This window comes from Protopterus annectens, chromosome 13.part0 (genome assembly GCF_019279795.1).
Source record: "Protopterus annectens isolate FY-2018-M chromosome 13.part0, PAN1.0, whole genome shotgun sequence".
Lineage (NCBI taxonomy): Eukaryota > Metazoa > Chordata > Ceratodontiformes > Protopteridae > Protopterus > Protopterus annectens.
The window spans coordinates 1,183,026,023-1,183,044,292 of NC_056747.1; the positions used below are offsets into that span (position 1 = coordinate 1,183,026,023).

The 18,270-nt window shown below is 45.4% G+C and overlaps 1 protein-coding gene across 1 annotated transcript in view; it reads left to right on the plus strand.

Moving 5' to 3' along the window:
* Nucleotides 1-18,270, plus strand: part of CDC27 (cell division cycle 27) — a 2,763,676-nt gene that overhangs the window by 406,498 nt on the left and 2,338,908 nt on the right. The window contains exon 4 of the mRNA XM_044055179.1: nt 47-172. Within this exon, the coding sequence (XP_043911114.1) occupies nt 47-172 (126 nt within the window). The remainder of the gene's footprint in view (nt 1-46; nt 173-18,270) is intronic.

Here is an 18,270-nt window from a genome sequence, read left to right on the forward strand (position 1 = left end):
GATCGGTCTTGTCTTATTTTGCTCATATATTACTTTTTTCTTTAAGGTTTGCTGAAGGTGAACAGATTTTAGCAGGTGGAGTGTTGAATAAACAAAAAAGCCATGAAGATGTTATGACAGAGTTTGGGGACTCTGCCTGTTTTTCATTACTACTACTAGGACATCTTTATTGGTAAGCTTGTTCTAACTTTTGAGAAAGTAACCACCATGATTTTTTGTTTTGTCTCCTTTGTCTACATTTTATCCCTTGCTTTTTATTTTAAACAGTGTTGTTTAGGCTTGGGTCATGTTGTCCTTCCTGGATTGCAAGTATAAACAGTTGCTCTAATAGTTGGTTGGTTCCTTAGATGAATTTATCCTTTCTACCAGTCAGTCAGTCGTCTTGGTTATCTTAGTTTTATGAAAATTCCAGCACTTTGGGACAGGTGCCCACCCATGGTTATTCAAACTAGCCGTTTGATTACTAAATAAGCATGTCGGTTCTGATTTATTTTTTGCTATTTGCACAGTTTTTGGGTTTTGTTAGTATTACTTGTAAAATTTCTGCCTGTATGCCCTTTTGTTATGTTTTCTGATCAGAAAGATTTTGTATATAAAATTGTAGTGGAAGGAGGTTCCTCACACGACTGATGGGCAGGTAAGTCCTTGTCAACAGTGACAGATGGGCCAAAGTTCAGACACTTGAGGCATAATTTAGAAAATACCCTTGATTAGTGGAGATTTGTTATCAGAGCTGTAAATGAGTCATTTGGCACACAATCCCAGTCTCCGATCGGTGCCCCTCAGCGGTAGGTTGGGAAGCAAAAAACGAAGTCCCTTCTGTGGTCTGGTGCTCTTCCCTTTTAAGGAAGAACACCAGGTCATAACTCCCTTATGCTCTACTTGTTACACTGTCATGTTTATGTCGAGAGAGAAGATAAAAAGTGAGAATCTGCACCTGTGGTGGTTGCCCCTTTGCCCTACCCTAGCTATATTTCTGGTTACTTTCTATTTTTGCGGGGGCTTTGATGCTTTCAAGAGGTGGATCTCTAACTCCCACCCTGGTGCATCCTAATGTTTTGCTCCTGGCATGGTGGCTGGGCTGTAGATCCCTCACATTAGACCAAGATGAGAGGCCTTGGAGTCCACCATTCATGAATTCTAGGTACTTTAGTGCCAAACTTTGTCTTCTAGGAAGTCCTCCACATTCCTAGCTGGGCTTGTCTGGCATAGTTGAGGGTGAACCACCATGTGAACTCTTGCTGGAGCCAAGTGACCTGTATAATAGAACTGGAACAGCTGTTTGACTCTTGGAAGTTATTTTTGGATTTTAGCATTAAGGACCTTGGTCTTTTGCCAGCAACAGATCTGGTGCAAGCACTGTGACCAGGTGAGAAGTACTCAATTTTTGAGGTAATGCTTCAGACTCCCTAGATTCATCCAACATCATTATGGAATGATTCATCTTTTACATGGTCTTGCAGGACATAAGGGCTTGTTTAACCATTGCAATGAGGAGTACTTAGGACCTGTAGAGAGACTTCTCTAGTGTCCCTTGTCTGAAACCAGCCTTTTATGGATGATATCTTAGAAGCCTGAGGGTACCTTCACTGTAGAAACAACTCCCAGGTTGGCTAGTGCTTTTGTGCCCAACCCCTGGAGGATTGGAGTTTTGTCAAACTACCAGGCTGCTTTCAGTTAAATTTCAACAGGCTTTTTGAATTCTTGAAGTCACAGTCCATGCCTTCCTGTTTAGTAGACAAGGTGAACTGAAGTGGAGATGGGCCTTGCAGGAAGGTTTATTTCTGTGTCAGTTTGGACCTTAAAATTCTTTGCTTTCTGTCACTCTTAGCTAGGTTCTAGCACCTCATGCTGGATTTAGTGCTGGAAATATTTTTTGACCCTGTATTTGGGTGAGGTTAAATAGGTTCTCTCCTTGATCCTCCATTCCTTATGTGGGTGCAGATCCATGTGGATTGCAGCCTTTTTTTCCCCATAGTAGATGGTAGGTATAGTGCTAAAACATTTAACGGTGGCATGCCTGAGCTAATGTTCATGGGGTCAAGCTAGACAGCTTTCTCCTTGTTGCTCATTTTACAGGAGCAACCTTGTGGACAGTTCTGTGACTCTTGCTCAGTTCTTGCCATGATAATAGGCATTCTGACGTCCTGGTTGGGGGGGGGGGTGTCGTCTACTCCCTTGCCACCCACATTCTGCCTTAACCAGGTGAAGGAAGATTACTTGCTGGGAACTGCTGTTCTCCTGTACCTCTCTGCTGGCCAGACTTCTTTACTGATCTTTAGCTACTCTTTCTTCCATGGTTAGAACTGAGTTGACAGTGAGAATGGTCTGCTTTGCTTTGTTGCTCCATTGAAGAGCCAGCTGTTGAGGGGTTACCATTGTTTGGTAGAAGGTAGCTAGTATGATTTGTCATTTGGTATACAGTTCTAGAGACTTTTTAGAATACATACCACATCTTCATTGTCTTCTGTTTATTTGTCCTGATCTTGCATGGTATATCTGGGGAATATATCTGCAGAAATTAAGTAGCATTTACCAAATATGAAGAAATGTGTACTTTCAAGAGTGTGAAACTGCAGAAGAGTGATTCTTAGTGCAAAAATGTTTCAATTGCATCTTCCTTGGAATTCTATTGCTGTATGGAAATTTGGCTTAAAATTGCAATCTTTGAATCCAAAAATAGGATTCATTCCTTGGTGTGAGTGACTTAGTCACGACACCTGAAAATATGCAGTGTGCTGCTTTCCTGTATGTTACTGGGGAAGAAAACTTTATTGTACTTAGCTATTTTTTTATTTTACTTTTTGACTATTTGAGAGTAGAAACACAAAGCAGCAGTGCTTAAAAATTCAGGAATTGAACCCAGAAAAAATTTGCAAAGGTTTATTCTCCATTTGTTTATAAGGTCACGGGGTCCCATAGCGACTATAGGTGCTTATGCTACTGAGTCGAAGAATAGAGAGAAGACTGTACATTTTAGGAGTGGGACTTTTAAGTAATAAGAGATGTAACAATTTGTGGTACAAGAGCGATGAATAGGATGTGTGACTATTGGTACACAGTAATGAAAATGATGTGCGCAAGTTAAAATGCATGTCAAAATATGAAATTTTGACAAAGTGGTGCAACAGTAGTGGATTTGAGAACACCACATGAGTTTGCTGTGATAGTAATGGAGACAAAGGAAGTACTCGTACAGTGAAAACTCTTGCTTCACATACTAGCCAGGTAGTAGCCCATTCACTTGTCCTTTCTATAGGACTGTCCCCTAACTATTGCCTGGTTTAGGCTATTTCTGGTCTGTGCATGTGTAGATACCTGTGTCTTCAGAGTGCATTGACATTTTTAATCAAACTTCCAGGGAGTGTTAAAAGGTGTCAAGTTCAACACTTATTGAATAGGCTTCTGCCATCAGAGTCAGAAGAGCAGCTACTATTAAATTTGTCTGACTTTATAACATATTTGTCTTTACTTTTATATTTTAGTGTAATGAGAATTGAAATGTTATATTTTTATATATTTTTTTTCCAAATATTGAAGTTTGTAAGTTTCAGAATGTCAAATATTGAAGTTTGTAAGTTTCAGAATGCTTTCTGGCCTGAATTTGACCCTAGTTTCAGATTGATACATTATTTCAAAATATTTTTATGAAATTATCAGGATAAGACGTCTAATCGGTCTTGTACTGCATATTTGATGTAATGTAACAGTGGATGTCCTTCTATTCTCATGCTGCAGTATTCTAAACGTGGGTTCCTCTTCCTGAGGTGACCCGAATGTCCGTCTTGTATACAAAAGCTTAGCCTGGCTGCTGCATGGTGTGTGGGACGTCACACGTAGGTACCATAAACTGTCGGCTGTAAATGTGACGTCTGCACACACAGACCTCAGAACTTCTGTGCCACCAGTCGAACGTCGGCTCGCTCATTCTGCTCTGTGCCAGTGTCTTCAAAAAGATAAGTATCCCGTTGGGGAATATTTTCTATTCTAGTTGCTCTTTATTTGTTCTTCATTTATGTTATCTAGGAAGGGAAAATGTAAGTGCTGATGTCAAATTCCACACAGCCACGACCCCTCTCTCTCTTCTGTTTAGGGCCTATTCACAGCCACAAAGAGTGTTCCATTTGTCAGTCGTTCGTCCTTAAAACTCTGCACATCTGTCTTGCAGCCCTTAACTTATTTGTGGAAAACCAACATCTTGAGCGTCTTCCTTTGGGGATGGAATGCGATGCCTGCCGTTTCGGTGGAACTATCAAAAAAGGCCAAAGTAGCTAGGCCGGAAAAATATCCCTGCGCCTCCGGGTTCAGACATCCTGCCAGCTGCCGATCTAGGGGCTGAGGTATGTTCGATGGCTTTTGCAACTTTGGCGGGTACCGTCAGACGCCGCCCTAGTTTCTCCTGCATGCATGTCCATGGAGGTACAAGTGATATATGTGCTCATGATTTCGGCAGGGGACCTGGTTCAGCCAAACTGATTGGGATCGCTTCCATATCTGAGGAGAGCCCCTTTAATCCTCTGGTATCCTCAGATCCTAGGCCTGCACCTCCTCAGCCTGGATCAAAGACCCCTTCTCTAAAGAAGCAGAAGTCTAAGCATTTGTCTGCTTCTTCAGAAAGTATTCCTGATTGGCAGGCATTTTCTCAATCTATTTTCCAGGCCTTCATGACCATTAGGCCTACTTACTCACAGACCCCTTCTGGTCTGCAGCTTTGAGTCCCAGGCCTGCTTCTTTAGGCCCATTGCCCCATGCGCTGACACCTGAAGAAGACTTATCCTCTTCAGGTGTGTCCCTTTCATATTCCTCACAACTGGCCTCTCCCTTAAGATATTGTTCTCCTGAAGAGGATTTTCTGGAAGGTGATTCCCTCACCTGAAGACATCACCTTTGGGGAAAGTATTTCCAAAATGAGTGAGTATTTCAAATGGGATTCCACATAAATGACTGAGATTGAGCTTCTACAGGTGGAATCCCCCACTCCCTCAGCCATTCCTCCAGTGATCCCAACCTACTTGGATGCCTTTGCCTCAGCTTCCAAGGCTGCAGACTTGGCCACCAGCCCAAAAAAAGACGAGGCAGGTTCTAAAGTTACTGATGACTTACATTTTCTTATCAAGCCTCCTATGGCAGACCCTGCTGCTGTTGCAGTCACTCCAGATAAACAGTCCAGACAGATTCCCTCCTCTTTCTTACTTCCTTCAGATAAAGACAGTAAAATGATGAATAGGTTAGGGAGGAAAATTTAAACATCTTCCATACTGGCCTTTTAGAGCCATTAACTACCAAACACATGTGGTCAAATATGCCTTGGACCTGGTCTCACAAGCCATGGGTAAACTAAATTCTAGAACAGTCTCCCACCAAGGCACATGTGGTTAACACCCTTTCATTAGCTGTACAGGTCACTAGACACACTAGAAAATGCAGCTGTGATGCTGCAGAAGCAGCAGCAGCCAGGTCAGCTGCCTCAGCCTCAGTCCTCCATAGATACTCCTGGCTCAGGCTACAATGATTGCCTGATGATGTTAAAAGTAAAATTATGAACCCTCTGCTGGACAAAACCTTCTCTTTAGAAAGCAGTCAGCAGAACTGTTTAAAAACCTGCAGGAAAAAAGCAAAGAGCTGCAGGGCCTCAAACACCTTTGTCGCACCAGCGCCCAACTTTCATAGAAGCTACCTTGCTAATCCCAGATTTGTCAGGAAGGCTTCCGCTCCACCTTCCGCCAAACCCAGAAAAGGTGCCAGAAAGCCTTCTTCATCCAGGTCTCCTCTCAAGCTACTCCAAGACTGCCCTTTCATGACAGGCCTAACAATGCGTGACTGTCAGACCCCAACACTCCATCTTCCCCTTACTGCCTACCTCTCTCTCTGTCTTCCCTTGTGGCAACAGATCACCTCAGACAACTGGGTTTTGTCAATAGTGGAAAAAGGATATTTCATGACCTGAAGGGAAAAGCCTCTCCCAAAGGGTACCCCAGGACAAAATTCATCTCATCCCACAAGTCATTCGAGATCTTATCAGTTCCCTTTTTCCCATTTTTTTTGTACATGGGGTCAGGGTATCGTGTTAACTGTCGCCAAATCTCTCAATTCAGTGCCATACTCCTGCCTTCTTCAACACTCATGGTTGACTGTCACAGATCTTCTTTCACACAATCCATCCACCTCTTTGCTGGAGTCCTCGCTTCCTCTTACCTTCTTCCCGTCTGTCCCAAATCTTACTTACCATATTGTCATCTGCTTTTGTACACATGTGCCCAAACCACCGTAATCTGCTCTCTTTGATCTTTCCTGCAATTGGAGCTACTTTGGCTTCTGATCTTGTGTCCTCATTTCTTCGTCTGTCCCACAGTGTGCATCCTACCACCTTTCTCAGGCACTTCATTTCCATCACCTCTGGCTTATTCAACTGTTCTGGCTTTACTGCCCAAGTTTCTATACCATACACTAGTACTGGTCGCACTACTGTCTTGTACACCTTACTTTCCAGCTTTTTTGGCATTTTTCTGTCATAGACTATGCTTGATACTCTGCCAGTTGTCTGCAGCCAGCCCCTCTGATTCTAGCTTTGACAGCTTTATTCTGAGTACCCTTCTCAACTCCCCCTCCCAGATACTTGAAGCTGTTTACCTGTTCCACTATCTTCCCTTCTATTTCTATTCTCAGCTTCTTCTGATTTCCCCAATTTGCTGCCATTACCACTGTCTTATCTGTGCTTAGTTTCATCTCGTGTGCCTTCATATTTGTATTCCATTCTCCTATCCTTTGCTGAAGTAATAGCTCAGAGTTTGCCTGTACTGCCACATCGTCTGCATACAGCAGCTTTGTTGATTTGTTCCCTCCAACCTGTTTGCTAATGTGGTCCATCACCAGTATGAACAGAAGTGGGCTCAGAGATGAACCCTGATGTACACCCACTCCCACTGGGGAAACCCCTCTGTGAGGCCGAAGACTGTTCACACTTGAGTCGTTGGGTCCTTGTACATAGCCTGCACTAATTCTATCTGGGATTTCAAACCACCGTAGTACTGCCCAGATCAGCTTTCTTTGGACCTTGTCATATGCTTTCTCCAAGTCTAGGAATGCCCAGTTGGACTCTCTCCTCATCTCTAGCTTCTCAAGTATCTGTCTCAATGCAAACATTGGGTAAATTGTGCTGCATCCTGATCTGAATCCAAACTGCTCATCTCCCATCTTGCATTCTACTACTCTGCATATCCGTTTATCAATCACCCTCTCCAGAACTTTCATGCAATGTGATAGGAGTTTGATGCCTCTGTACCGCCCACAGTTGTGGATGCCCCCTTTGTTCTTGTACACTGGCACAAGTATGCTTATTCTCCAGTCATCTGGGGTACGCCTTTCTCTCCACACTATTTGTACTCTCAGGAGACATTTCATCCCTGTCTCACCCAGCATCTTTATCATATCTGCTGTGTCCTGATCTGAGCCTGCTGCTTTCCCTGACTTCATCTTCCTTAGTGCTGTTGTTCTTCTAGAGTGGGCTTCTCTTCTCTCATTGTAGGCAGATGTTCTTCGTGTTTCATTGTTGCAGTCATCACATTTGGGTTATCCTTGCTAGGGTAGCCCTCGGCCGGCCTGGAATACCAGAGACTTAGTATTTCAGCATTGGTTGCTGTCGTTTGAGGACTGACGTTAGGTAGTCGGTAATATAAAGTAAGGCAGCCAACGCCAATACATCAGTCTTTCTTGTCATGGAGCCCAAAGCACAAGCAGTGCTCACAAGTGCCAGTTTTCTGCTACCTGAGTTTTCGTCTCCGAATTGAGGTTGAAGTCTTCTAAAGCTAAGTACCCCATTGGGGATCCTTCTTTCTTACACTAACCGATGTCAGAAAAAGTTAATAGTCTCACCTGTGGAAAGCAAATACCACACCGAGACTTCCACTCTTACTGCATCACTTGTTTAGGCCCAGACCACAAAGTCCCCCTTTGTCGCTTATGTGCTTTGTTCAACACCGGAACTGTCCAGCATCGGGTCCTTTTTGTAACCAAATATTTTCGTTTACAGTTCTCTAATTCCGATTTGGCTTCGGTAAGACATCTGACAGCAGATCTTCCAAAAAAACTTGGATAAAGACAGACACAGACCGCACAGGTCCAAACCTACCGACGACGCTTCCATTAAGCTAGTCGCAAGTCCTCTGGTACTCAGTGAGGCGCTTTCGCAGCCTCTGATGCCCGCTTCATTTGATTCACAGGCTGCTACCGAGACCCTTTTGGAGTCTGGTATGCCGCAAAACTCTTCTTTGACCTAAGTATCCTGCGGTCGTCTCTACCGTGGATCGGTCCGGAGCCGCTGAGCAGGCACCGGTTTCCAAGGAAACCCTTCCCACTACCGAATCTTGACACAAACCAACGTATTTCACGACTACCGTTCGTTGAAAAATGGCCAAGTTTCTTATGCCCAGGGTTCAAACCACACCCAAGAAACCAACAACCCACTCTCGGGTGCCTGCTACCTTGCTTCAGTCTCGAATGCTTAAAATGGCGGAAGACCTTATCATGCTGATCGGGGAAGCTAAGCTATCCCCTCAAAAAGGAAAAGAGATCTGTCCCCTTTAGGTTTGTTTGAACAAGAGTCAGATGAATCTGATGCATCTGACTGAGGATATACAACCCCTTTCTGCTTATGAGGATTCTGATGCAGAGGACTCCATTCCTTCAGCCTCTCCCCCAGAGGATTTTTCCTTTTGGGAAACCTTGCATACTTTTAAGGGAGCATTTCCAGTGGGAGAGTCAGGACTACCCTCAGTCTAAAAAGAGACTTTGGGAATTCCTAGATCTTCCAGAACACAGACCCTTAGCCACCCCTCCAGTCCTGGATGATGTTTTCCTTGAATCCAGCTTGACTCATGAAGCCCTACCTCCTGCTCCCAGAAAACCAGACGGGTACTGTAGAGTCCATGACTCGCACAAATATCTTTTTAAAAATCCAACAGCTGACCCCGAGGTAATTTCTCAAGGGCCAAAAGAGATTAAAGTAACCTTTGCTAAGAATCCCACCCCCTCAGACAGGGATTCCCGAGCACTGGACAGATGGGGTAAAAAAGTATACACCTCGGCTATTCTAGCTGTCAGGGCACTAAATTGTCAGTTCCGTACGCTGAAATTTCAGCAGCATACCTTGGAATTCCTTAAACAAAAATATATGATCTGATATTGTTAATCCTCGTTCATTCCTTACGTATGGGTATCTGTTCCGACCTCGGAACTGAGCCGGCCATCTTCCAAGGTAGTCAGCTACAAACTCTTGAGCTAAACTCTTGCCCAGAATTCCCCTCTCCCTGTTATCTCAGATTTCGTTTGCTGCATCGCCATTCGGTCGTGTCAAGCTGCTTCTCTTGAGCTAAGTATCGATGTTTGCTGTCAGACTAGCCCAATATAATGTTTTCTGTCAGAAAAGTTTCTAATTTGTTGTCTCTTACTCTATCGCTTTTAGCGACTATATTTTCATGAGTTTCCTTCTCTTTACTCTGCACCTTATACCGCACGGTATTTTCTCACTTACCATCATTGGTAAACCCTTCCTTTCTTCAGTACCTTCAGGATGTTCATCGTGTTACCCTGCTGCAGTCATCACACTTGGGTTATCCTGCCGTCAGGCGGTCCCGCAGTCGGCCCGAGTTCCAAAGTCTTGGTCCGGCGTCGGTTGCTGTCGCTTCTTCCCTGACGTCAGTGCACCAGGGGTATACAAGAGGCATCTGACACCATTTTCTTCAGTCTTTCTTGCTGCGCGGTGCCCGAAGCAGAAGCAGTTCGCAAATGCCGGGTGGCCGACACCTGAGATTTTCGATTCGAATTTCAGTCCAAAGTCTTCAATAAAGCTAAGTACCCCGTTGGGGAACCTTTTCTTGCCTCAGTCCGATGTCAGAAAAAGTTAACAATTGCATTTCTTGTGGGAAGCAAATACCTCATAAGGACTTCCATTCCTATTGTATTCCTTGCCTAGGCCCAGACCACGACGTCACAGGTTGTCGGTTTTGTGCTAGGTTTAATAAACGAACGATCAAATGCCGTTTTGACTTCGCACGACATTACTTTGGTAGGAAATTTAATGATATCATGCCGTCGGAGCAGCCGACGACCGGCATGCATAAAAAACGCAAGGATAAGGACAGGCAGCCTAGGAACAAGCCAGACTCCGAGGCCTCTGCTGGGCCTGTCGCCGGTTCTCCGGTTTTCAGTGAGGCGCCTACGCAACCCCTGACTACCGCAAACATGGAACCCCAGACAGCTGTGGATTCTCAAGCAGAGTCTACTAGGCTGATGCAGCCATCTTCATTAGGCCCTTCCGAAACCGGAGCAGAAGTAGACCCCGGTGCAGTGGAAACACCTTCGGTTGCAGAAGGCATCTTCAGACCGACTACACTCACCATTAAATCTTATGCTAAGCTTAAAACTCCTTTAAAACCAAAGAAGACTGTACATCAGTCTACAGTTCAAGGCCCCATGCCTAAGAAACAGATGCTTAAGATGGCTGAAGATTTGATTACCCTAATCAGGGGTTCCCATCCCTCTCCTGATAAAAGACCAAGACAAGAGTAGGATTATGCTTCCTCTGACCAGGTTTCAATTTCCTCAGATTCTTCTGAGGAACAGGATTACACTTTTCCACCTTATGAAGACTCTGATGCTGAAGACTCTATTCCCTCAGCATCTCCCCCTGAAGACTACTCCTTTGGGGAAACTTTACATACCATGAGGGAACATTTCCACTGGGAAGGCCAGGACTACTCTGATTCTACGAAAAGGCTCCGAGAGTTCCTTTTACTACCCCAGCACAGACCTCTTGCTATCCCTCCAGTTTTAGATATTGTGGATGATGTTTACTTGGGGTCTAGTCTAAATCCAGACTCTACCTCCTGCTCCAGCCAAACCAGACAGATACTACAGAGTACCTGACTCTCTCAAATTCCTTTATAAAAGCCCTGTGGCTGACCCAGAAACAATTTCCCAGGGTCCTAAGGGAGCTAAAGCTTCTATGGCTAAAAATCCTGTGCCCTCTGAAAGGGATTCCAGAGCCCTAGGTAGATGGGGTAAGAAAATATACACCTTAGCAACTCTGGCTATAAGAGCATTAAATTGTCAGTTTCACATGCTGAAATATCAGCAATTCCTAATGTCTCAAGTAAAACAAAAAATGAGCACACATACTGAACAGTCTGAATTCAAGGAAATGCAGGATCTGTTGCATGCAGCTGAACAGGTGGGCAAACATACTTTACAATGTGGATTTGATTCATTGGAAGCTTCCTGTAGAGCAGCTGTTACTGGTTCTGTCATATGTAGACATGCTTGGTTAAAAGAACAAACCCTTCCTGATCATGTTAAAGCAAAATTATTGGATTCACCTTTACAGCAGGATGTATTATTTGGTGTCAAAGCAGAAGAGGTTTTAAAGAAAATGGAGGATAAGGCAAAGTCTATGCAGACGGTCAAGGATTTTTTGCAGGTACAACCCCATTTCAGCAGAAATTGACCAACGAAAAACTGGTCCTTTCCAGCTTTTGACAGATCACAGAGGGGCAAATACAGATGCCCAAGGGGCAGAGGTCCATCACAAGGCCCTTACAAACCTCGCCAATGGGGTACTGCTACCCAGAAAGGAGGAGGAGACAGGCCCCAAGCTAGCAGAAGACAAACACAATGACTCAATCCTCAAACTACCAAGCAAATCTTTCCTGGCAGCTCCCTTGGGAGGAAAATTAGCATTTTTTGCAGACAACTGGCACATCATCACAAAAGACAAATGGGTCCTAAACATTGTCTCTCAAGGATACAGATTCCACTTTCTTACCTTACCAAGGATAAAAGGAGTGCCACACCTGCCACCAAATCAATGGGCAGAGGCACAAAAACAAATTACAGCTCTCATGGACATGAGAGCCATTCAACAGGTACCTACACAGGAGCAAGGACAAGGATTTTACTCAAGACTCTTCTTAGTCCCAAGAAAGGGCAAAGCATGGAGACCCATTCTGGATCTTTCAATTCTGAACACTTATCTACAAGTACCAAAATTCAAGATGCTAACTCTACAGCAGCTTCTTCCCATGCTGGGCAAGAATGCTTGGCTAGTAACGTTGGACCTCAAGGAGGCATACCTGCATGTCCCTATCAGACAAAATTGCAGAAGATACCTCTGCTTCATTGCAGGTTCAACGCATTATCAATTCTCTGCACTGCCCTTTGGCTTATCTGCTGCACCCAGGGTCTTCACAAAATGCCTGGCACCAGTAATTGCATACTGCAGACAAAGAGGAATTAAAATATACCCATACTTGGACGACTGCCTTATTCAAGCAGAAAGCAAGGACATTCTTTTAAAGCATCTGGCATTTGTCAAACACCTTCTAAGTTGCCTAGGGTACACAGTAAACGAAAAGAAATCAAAACTAGTGCCCTCACAAAACATAATATTCCTGGGTGCCAGCTTGAATACAACGGCCCAGATGGCTTATCTCACACCAGACAAGCAACAACAGCTGACTCAATATTTCAAAATAATGGCAATAAAGACCCAACTCCCTGCAAGAAAAATTCTGCAGGCCTTGGGATTCATGGCATCTTGCATACTACTACCACCATTTGCAAAACTGCATATGAGGAAATTACAATGGTACCTGAAAAGCGTATGGACTCAGCACAGCCACAGCTTGGAAACAATGATACCACTCATTCCCTGCCTTCAACAGGAGTTTCTACGGTGGGCAGAGGCATGTCACCTCAACACCTTACCCACAGCCAGGCAAATAATGACAACAGATGCATCGGACTATGCCTGGGGAGCACACATGGCAGGACAAGTGCATTCAGGGCAAATGGACTACAGATCAGAGGCATCTGCATATCAATCAAAAAGAAATGCTGGCAGTACAGAATGCCCTAGCAGCTTTCAAGGACCTCTTGCACCCAGGACAACTAATAATAAAGACGGACAATACCACAGTAATGTGGTACATAAACAAGCAAGGGGGCACACATTTCTACCCTCTGTGCAGGCAAGCAATGACCTTGTGGAACACTGCACTGTCTTACCAGGTTCAATTACAAGCACAATTCCTGCCAGGAAAGAAAAACACATTGGCAGACTACCTAAGCAGAAACATCATGGTTCCACACGAGTGGAAACTAGATCCACAAGTATTTGCAATGATTGCTCAAAAATGGGGATGCCCAGACATCTGTTTGCAAGCCCCCAAAACTACCAACTTCAAAAATTTTGCACAAGGACATTCCATCCACAAGCTTGGAAAGTAGATGCCCTCTCATTCAGTTGGAAAACATTAACAGTGTATGCCTTTCCTCCACTGCCTCTTCTAGCAAAGGTACTGCTGAAAGTCAGATTAGAGAGGCCACAAATGATACGCATTGCACCAGACTGGCCACGCCAGCATTGCTATCCAATTCTAAAGAACATGGCCCACGGCCCACCATGGACTTTACCACAAATTCCTCACCTGCTCACCCAGCGAGACGATCCGATTCTGCACAGCCAGCTCAAGACTTTAAACCAGGCTGCATGGCAAATTACCTAAACAACCAGCCAACAGCTATTTCCAAAGCGGTTATGGATGTCATTCTGGAGGCCAGGAGGCCCAGCACCAGGAAAACCTATTCAGACAAATGGAAAAGATTTTGCGCTTGGAACCATGCTAAAGGCCAAAATCCCCTTGATCCAAACATTCCTCAGATTCTACAATATTTAACTGAGATGTTGCACAAAGGGCTTTCCTTTTCATCTATTAAGATCCACGCCTCAGCAATTTCAGCTCATTACAACACGGATTCTCCTTTATTCTCACATCCATTCCTAAGACGGTACCTCAGAGGGGCTAAGAACATAAGACCGCCAAGGAGAGCACCAACACCTACTTGGGATCTCAACTTTGTTCTGGAAAAGCTTACACTGCCGCCCTTTGAACCAGCTTTTTCAACTGATTTAAAATTTCTTTCATGGAAAACTGCCCTGCTACTAGCAATAACCTCAGCTAGAAGAGTCTCAGAGCTACAGGCACTAATGGCAGTGGAGCCTTTCCTCATTTTTCATCAAGACAGAGTCTCTGTACGAGCTAACCCTTCCTTTATGCCAAAGGTGGTATCCAGTGTGGCCCTAAACCAAACCATTCATTTGCCCACCTTTTTTCCAAATCCCCAGAACAAAGGAGAAAGACTCCTGCACTCTTTGGACATTCACAGGCAATTACGTTACTACTTGGATAAAACTAAGGCTTTCAGAAAATCTGACCAGCTCTTTGTAGCCTATGCTACAGGATCACAAGGAAAAGCTATCTCAAAACAGACCATTTCTAAATGGATAGGGCATTACATACGTTTCTGCTACACGCATCATGGGAAACCGGTACCTGCTAACATTAGGTCCCACTCCACAAAGGCTACAGCTACATCAGCAGCCTTTCTCAGGGGAGTGCCAACCAAGGATATTCTGGAAGCTGCAACTTGGAGTTCAGTGCACACCTTCACCAAGCACCATCACTTACCTCTATTTCTAAGACTAGAGCTGGTTTTGCCACTGCAGTTTTGCAGGGCCTACTATCTTCTTCTAACTCTGTTTAATTCCACCTCCCATCCTTAGCTTTGGGATTCAACCCAAATGTGATGACTGCAGCAGGGTAACACGAGGAACATAGTGCAGTTTTGTACCCATCATAAATGTAGATGTTCGAATGTTCACCCTGCTGCAGTCCAGGTTACCCTCCCTCCATCCCCTCTGAACTAGCTGAACTTATCTATACCACTCTATCCTATACAAACTCTGTGATGTATTTGCTTGTGCCTAAAGGTATTTTATTTTTATCTAGTGTATATATATATATATATATATATATATATATATATATATATATTTGCCTACCTATTGGGGGCACCTGACATCTGGGGCAAGAAAAACTGAAGAAAATGGCGTCGGATGCCTCTTGTATACCCCTGGTGCACTGATGCCAGGGAAGAAGCGACAGCAACTGACGCTGGACCAAGACTTTGGAACTTCGACTTGGGACCGCCTGACGGCAGGATAACCCAAGTGTGATGACTGCAGCAGGGTGAACACTCTAACATCTACATTTATGGTAGGTACAAAACTGTACTTTTTCTTTCGTACCATTGATGGTATCCTTTCTTCTATCTCCTTTTCTATCATGGCAGATAAAAAAGGTAGTCCAGGATTTAAGACGGGTTCAGATTGTGGACACAAATTACCTACATCAGATGCGCACACTGTGTGTTTATTGCTTGGGTGTGTCTCGCTTATCTGTTGACCTGCCATGTGGTATTTGTAAAAATTTTTCCAATAGATCTTTGATTTAAAGGAAAAAATAAGTTGTTGCTGAAGGGACTTTTTAAATCTCCCTTTTCAGAGGCTATTTGTGTCAGAGGCATCAACCCCTCCTAGAGCCCATAAGAAAAACCAACCAAGACCTATGAAGGCTAAAGTTTCTACTTCGGAGCTCACTCAGTCGGCCCCAACGCTTTCGGTGCCTAGACCTTTGGCGCCATCCATGATCTCGGCTCCTTCTACTGTAGCCTTTACTATATCGGTACCGAGGGGCTCCTCAGTTCAGACTACTGTGACTATTACATCAGCACCGACTGTTCAGTCGGCGCAGACCGTGACCACGTCTGCTCCGACATCTTACACGGGACTGACGCCTCAATTATTGGCACCAATTTTGTCGGTTCCAGCTTCGGTACTGGCAAACACTTCGGCACCGATCCTTCTGTCAGTGCAGACTGCGACCTCGGCAGCAATGATTTCCTTGGTGCAGACACCCATAGTCCAGTCTCTCTGTGCACCGTTGTTCTCAGTGTGGACTGGTGAGGTGGGCACCAAGCTTGTCTCTTCTGTGGACAGACCCGTTTCTCCCTCAGTCTCCGTGAGGTCCACTAGAAGCCTTTCTGAACACATGTTGTGTCTTGTGGATCAAGTGCTTCTGGCCAGAGGTATCCTGCCCCTCAGGACCTATCCTTCCTTTGGAGGTGATCACCCATCACCAAAGACCCCTTCTTATTCTCCTCCTTCATTGCCTTTGAAGTCCATTGATATAGCACAGTCTTCCCCCTCTATAGTTCCCTTTATGGATCTCACTAAGGAACCGCAGCTGTGTTCATGCCAGGAGAGTTTTGCTACGACCCAGGATGATAGTTGTGACGCACGTAATTTGTTGTTTCACAGCCATCCAGGGACTCCGGGTCGGCAGGCTGAGCCACTTAGGGGAGGGGTGACCCCTGTCCTAGACACTCACCCTCTATTCAGGTGGACCAGCCTTCCAACTGATGGAGAAGGCTCTGGCTTCTGCTGGCGATACTGTGCTATCTCCCCACCCTCCTCTGGACTGCTGTGTTCACAAGTCGCACCTAGCTGACACCGGGCGCAAGGGCCTCAGGACATATTCCCACAGGAAACCCCCCTTTACATGGTCTTCCTCAGCTTCCCCCTCTGAGGAAGTTCACCGGAAAAGTTTGTGCAAGAGGAAGCACACCACACTCCACAGAGGAGTCCCTCACTGAAGACACAGACTTTGATGATGGGGGAGGGATCCCCTCGGTCACCCTCTGAGGTATCCTTTGGTGATATCCTCGAAATCCTTAGAGAGGTGACTGGCAGCCCTATAGTCCGACCACTGAGGAGTCTGTGTTCCTGCAGGCTTTTCGCGCCCGGCCCCCTACCTCCTGGGTTACTCCACCTGCAGATGAACTTGTCCGGCTCATCGTGCAGCATGCATGGAAGGCTCCTGACACCGTCGAGGCTATTCCCCGGAGGCCAGATAAAATTTTGTCCCCTCTTGCTACGGATCCCCATTGGTCTAAAGGTCTTCCTGTGGATGCTCTGGTGGTGGCAGCCGCAACCAAAAAGGATCTGGCAGAAGAAGAAAGCCAGACTGTCCATCCGCCCAACAAAGAGTCCTGGGCCCTGGACAGGATAGGGAAGCGCACCTTTGCATCAGCGACTTTTGCTATCAGGTCCCCAAATTATATGGCACACTTTCCCAGGCTTCAAAGGGATTTAATTTTCGAGCTCTCTCAAACCTTGGCTGGTGCCGTGTCTGATGAGGTCCGTGACAGTGGCCTCTCAGCTGGCCACCATTGAGTCAATATCTTTCTCCATGCGACTGATATCTCGCGCATCAGAAGGAGCAGCTAGAGCGGCGGGTTCAGCTGTGGTCTTGAGCTGACAAGCCTGGATGCATTTGTGCAATTTTGCAGAACCCTTTAAGGCTTCCTTTCTTAACGCTCCCATTGATGCCTCTTCATTGTTTGAACCCAAAGTTAAAAGCACACTGGCCAGATGTGAACAGGACGGTAAGACCCTTTCTGCCGTAGGTGTCGTTCTTCCCCTCAACGTGCTTTCTCCCGAAACCAAAAAGTGGGAAGATATGGTTCAAGAAGTCGCAGGGTCCTTTCCATGACACACAGGCTGAGTTCTCCCCTAGAGGCAGAGGGGGGAAACTCACAGGGAAGACGCCCCACCCCTTTCAGGGCAGAGGGGGTCCACGTAACCAGGCTTCCAGGGACTCTCTTCCTCGCCAATCCTACCTGTGCTCCTGAAGAGTGGCCCAACTCCTTTCCTCTGGGGGTGGTTGGGGGTCGTTTCTCCTTGTACCCTTCTGCCTGGCTAACCATCGCCACCAATTCTTGGGTACAAAGGATTATAACCAAAGCTCATCATATCCCCTACGATCTTTGTCCTTTCCCTTCAAAAAACCTTCTCGACGTTCCACCCAGTCAAAGGGAAGCAGCAGCACTAGAGATAAAAAAAGCTGCCAAGAAAGAGTCATCCAAATAGTCCCTGCAGACCAGATAGGATCCGGATTCTACTCAAGATTATTTTTGGTGCCAAAGAAAACAGGGGACTGGAGACCAATTTTGGATCTCAGTGTATTGAACAAGGTTGTGAGTACAAAAGTTATGGATGGTCACAATACAGTCTGTCCTCCCGCTTTTGGAAAAAAACGATTGGATGTGCTCGATAGATCTTCAAGATGCATACTACCACGTAAAAGTGGACAGGCCATCAATAAGATTTCTGCGCTTCCATGCGGGAGCCAGTCACTACCAGTTCAGAGTACTGCCCTTCGGACTCTCTCCATCCCCCAGAGTGTTCACAAAGTGCATGGCAGTCGTCACAGCTCACTTGTGACTACAAGGATTCCAGGTATTTCCATACCTAGACGACTGGCTCATCCCCGCCCCCACCAGACATCTATTGGAAGAAGCCCTGGCATACCCCCC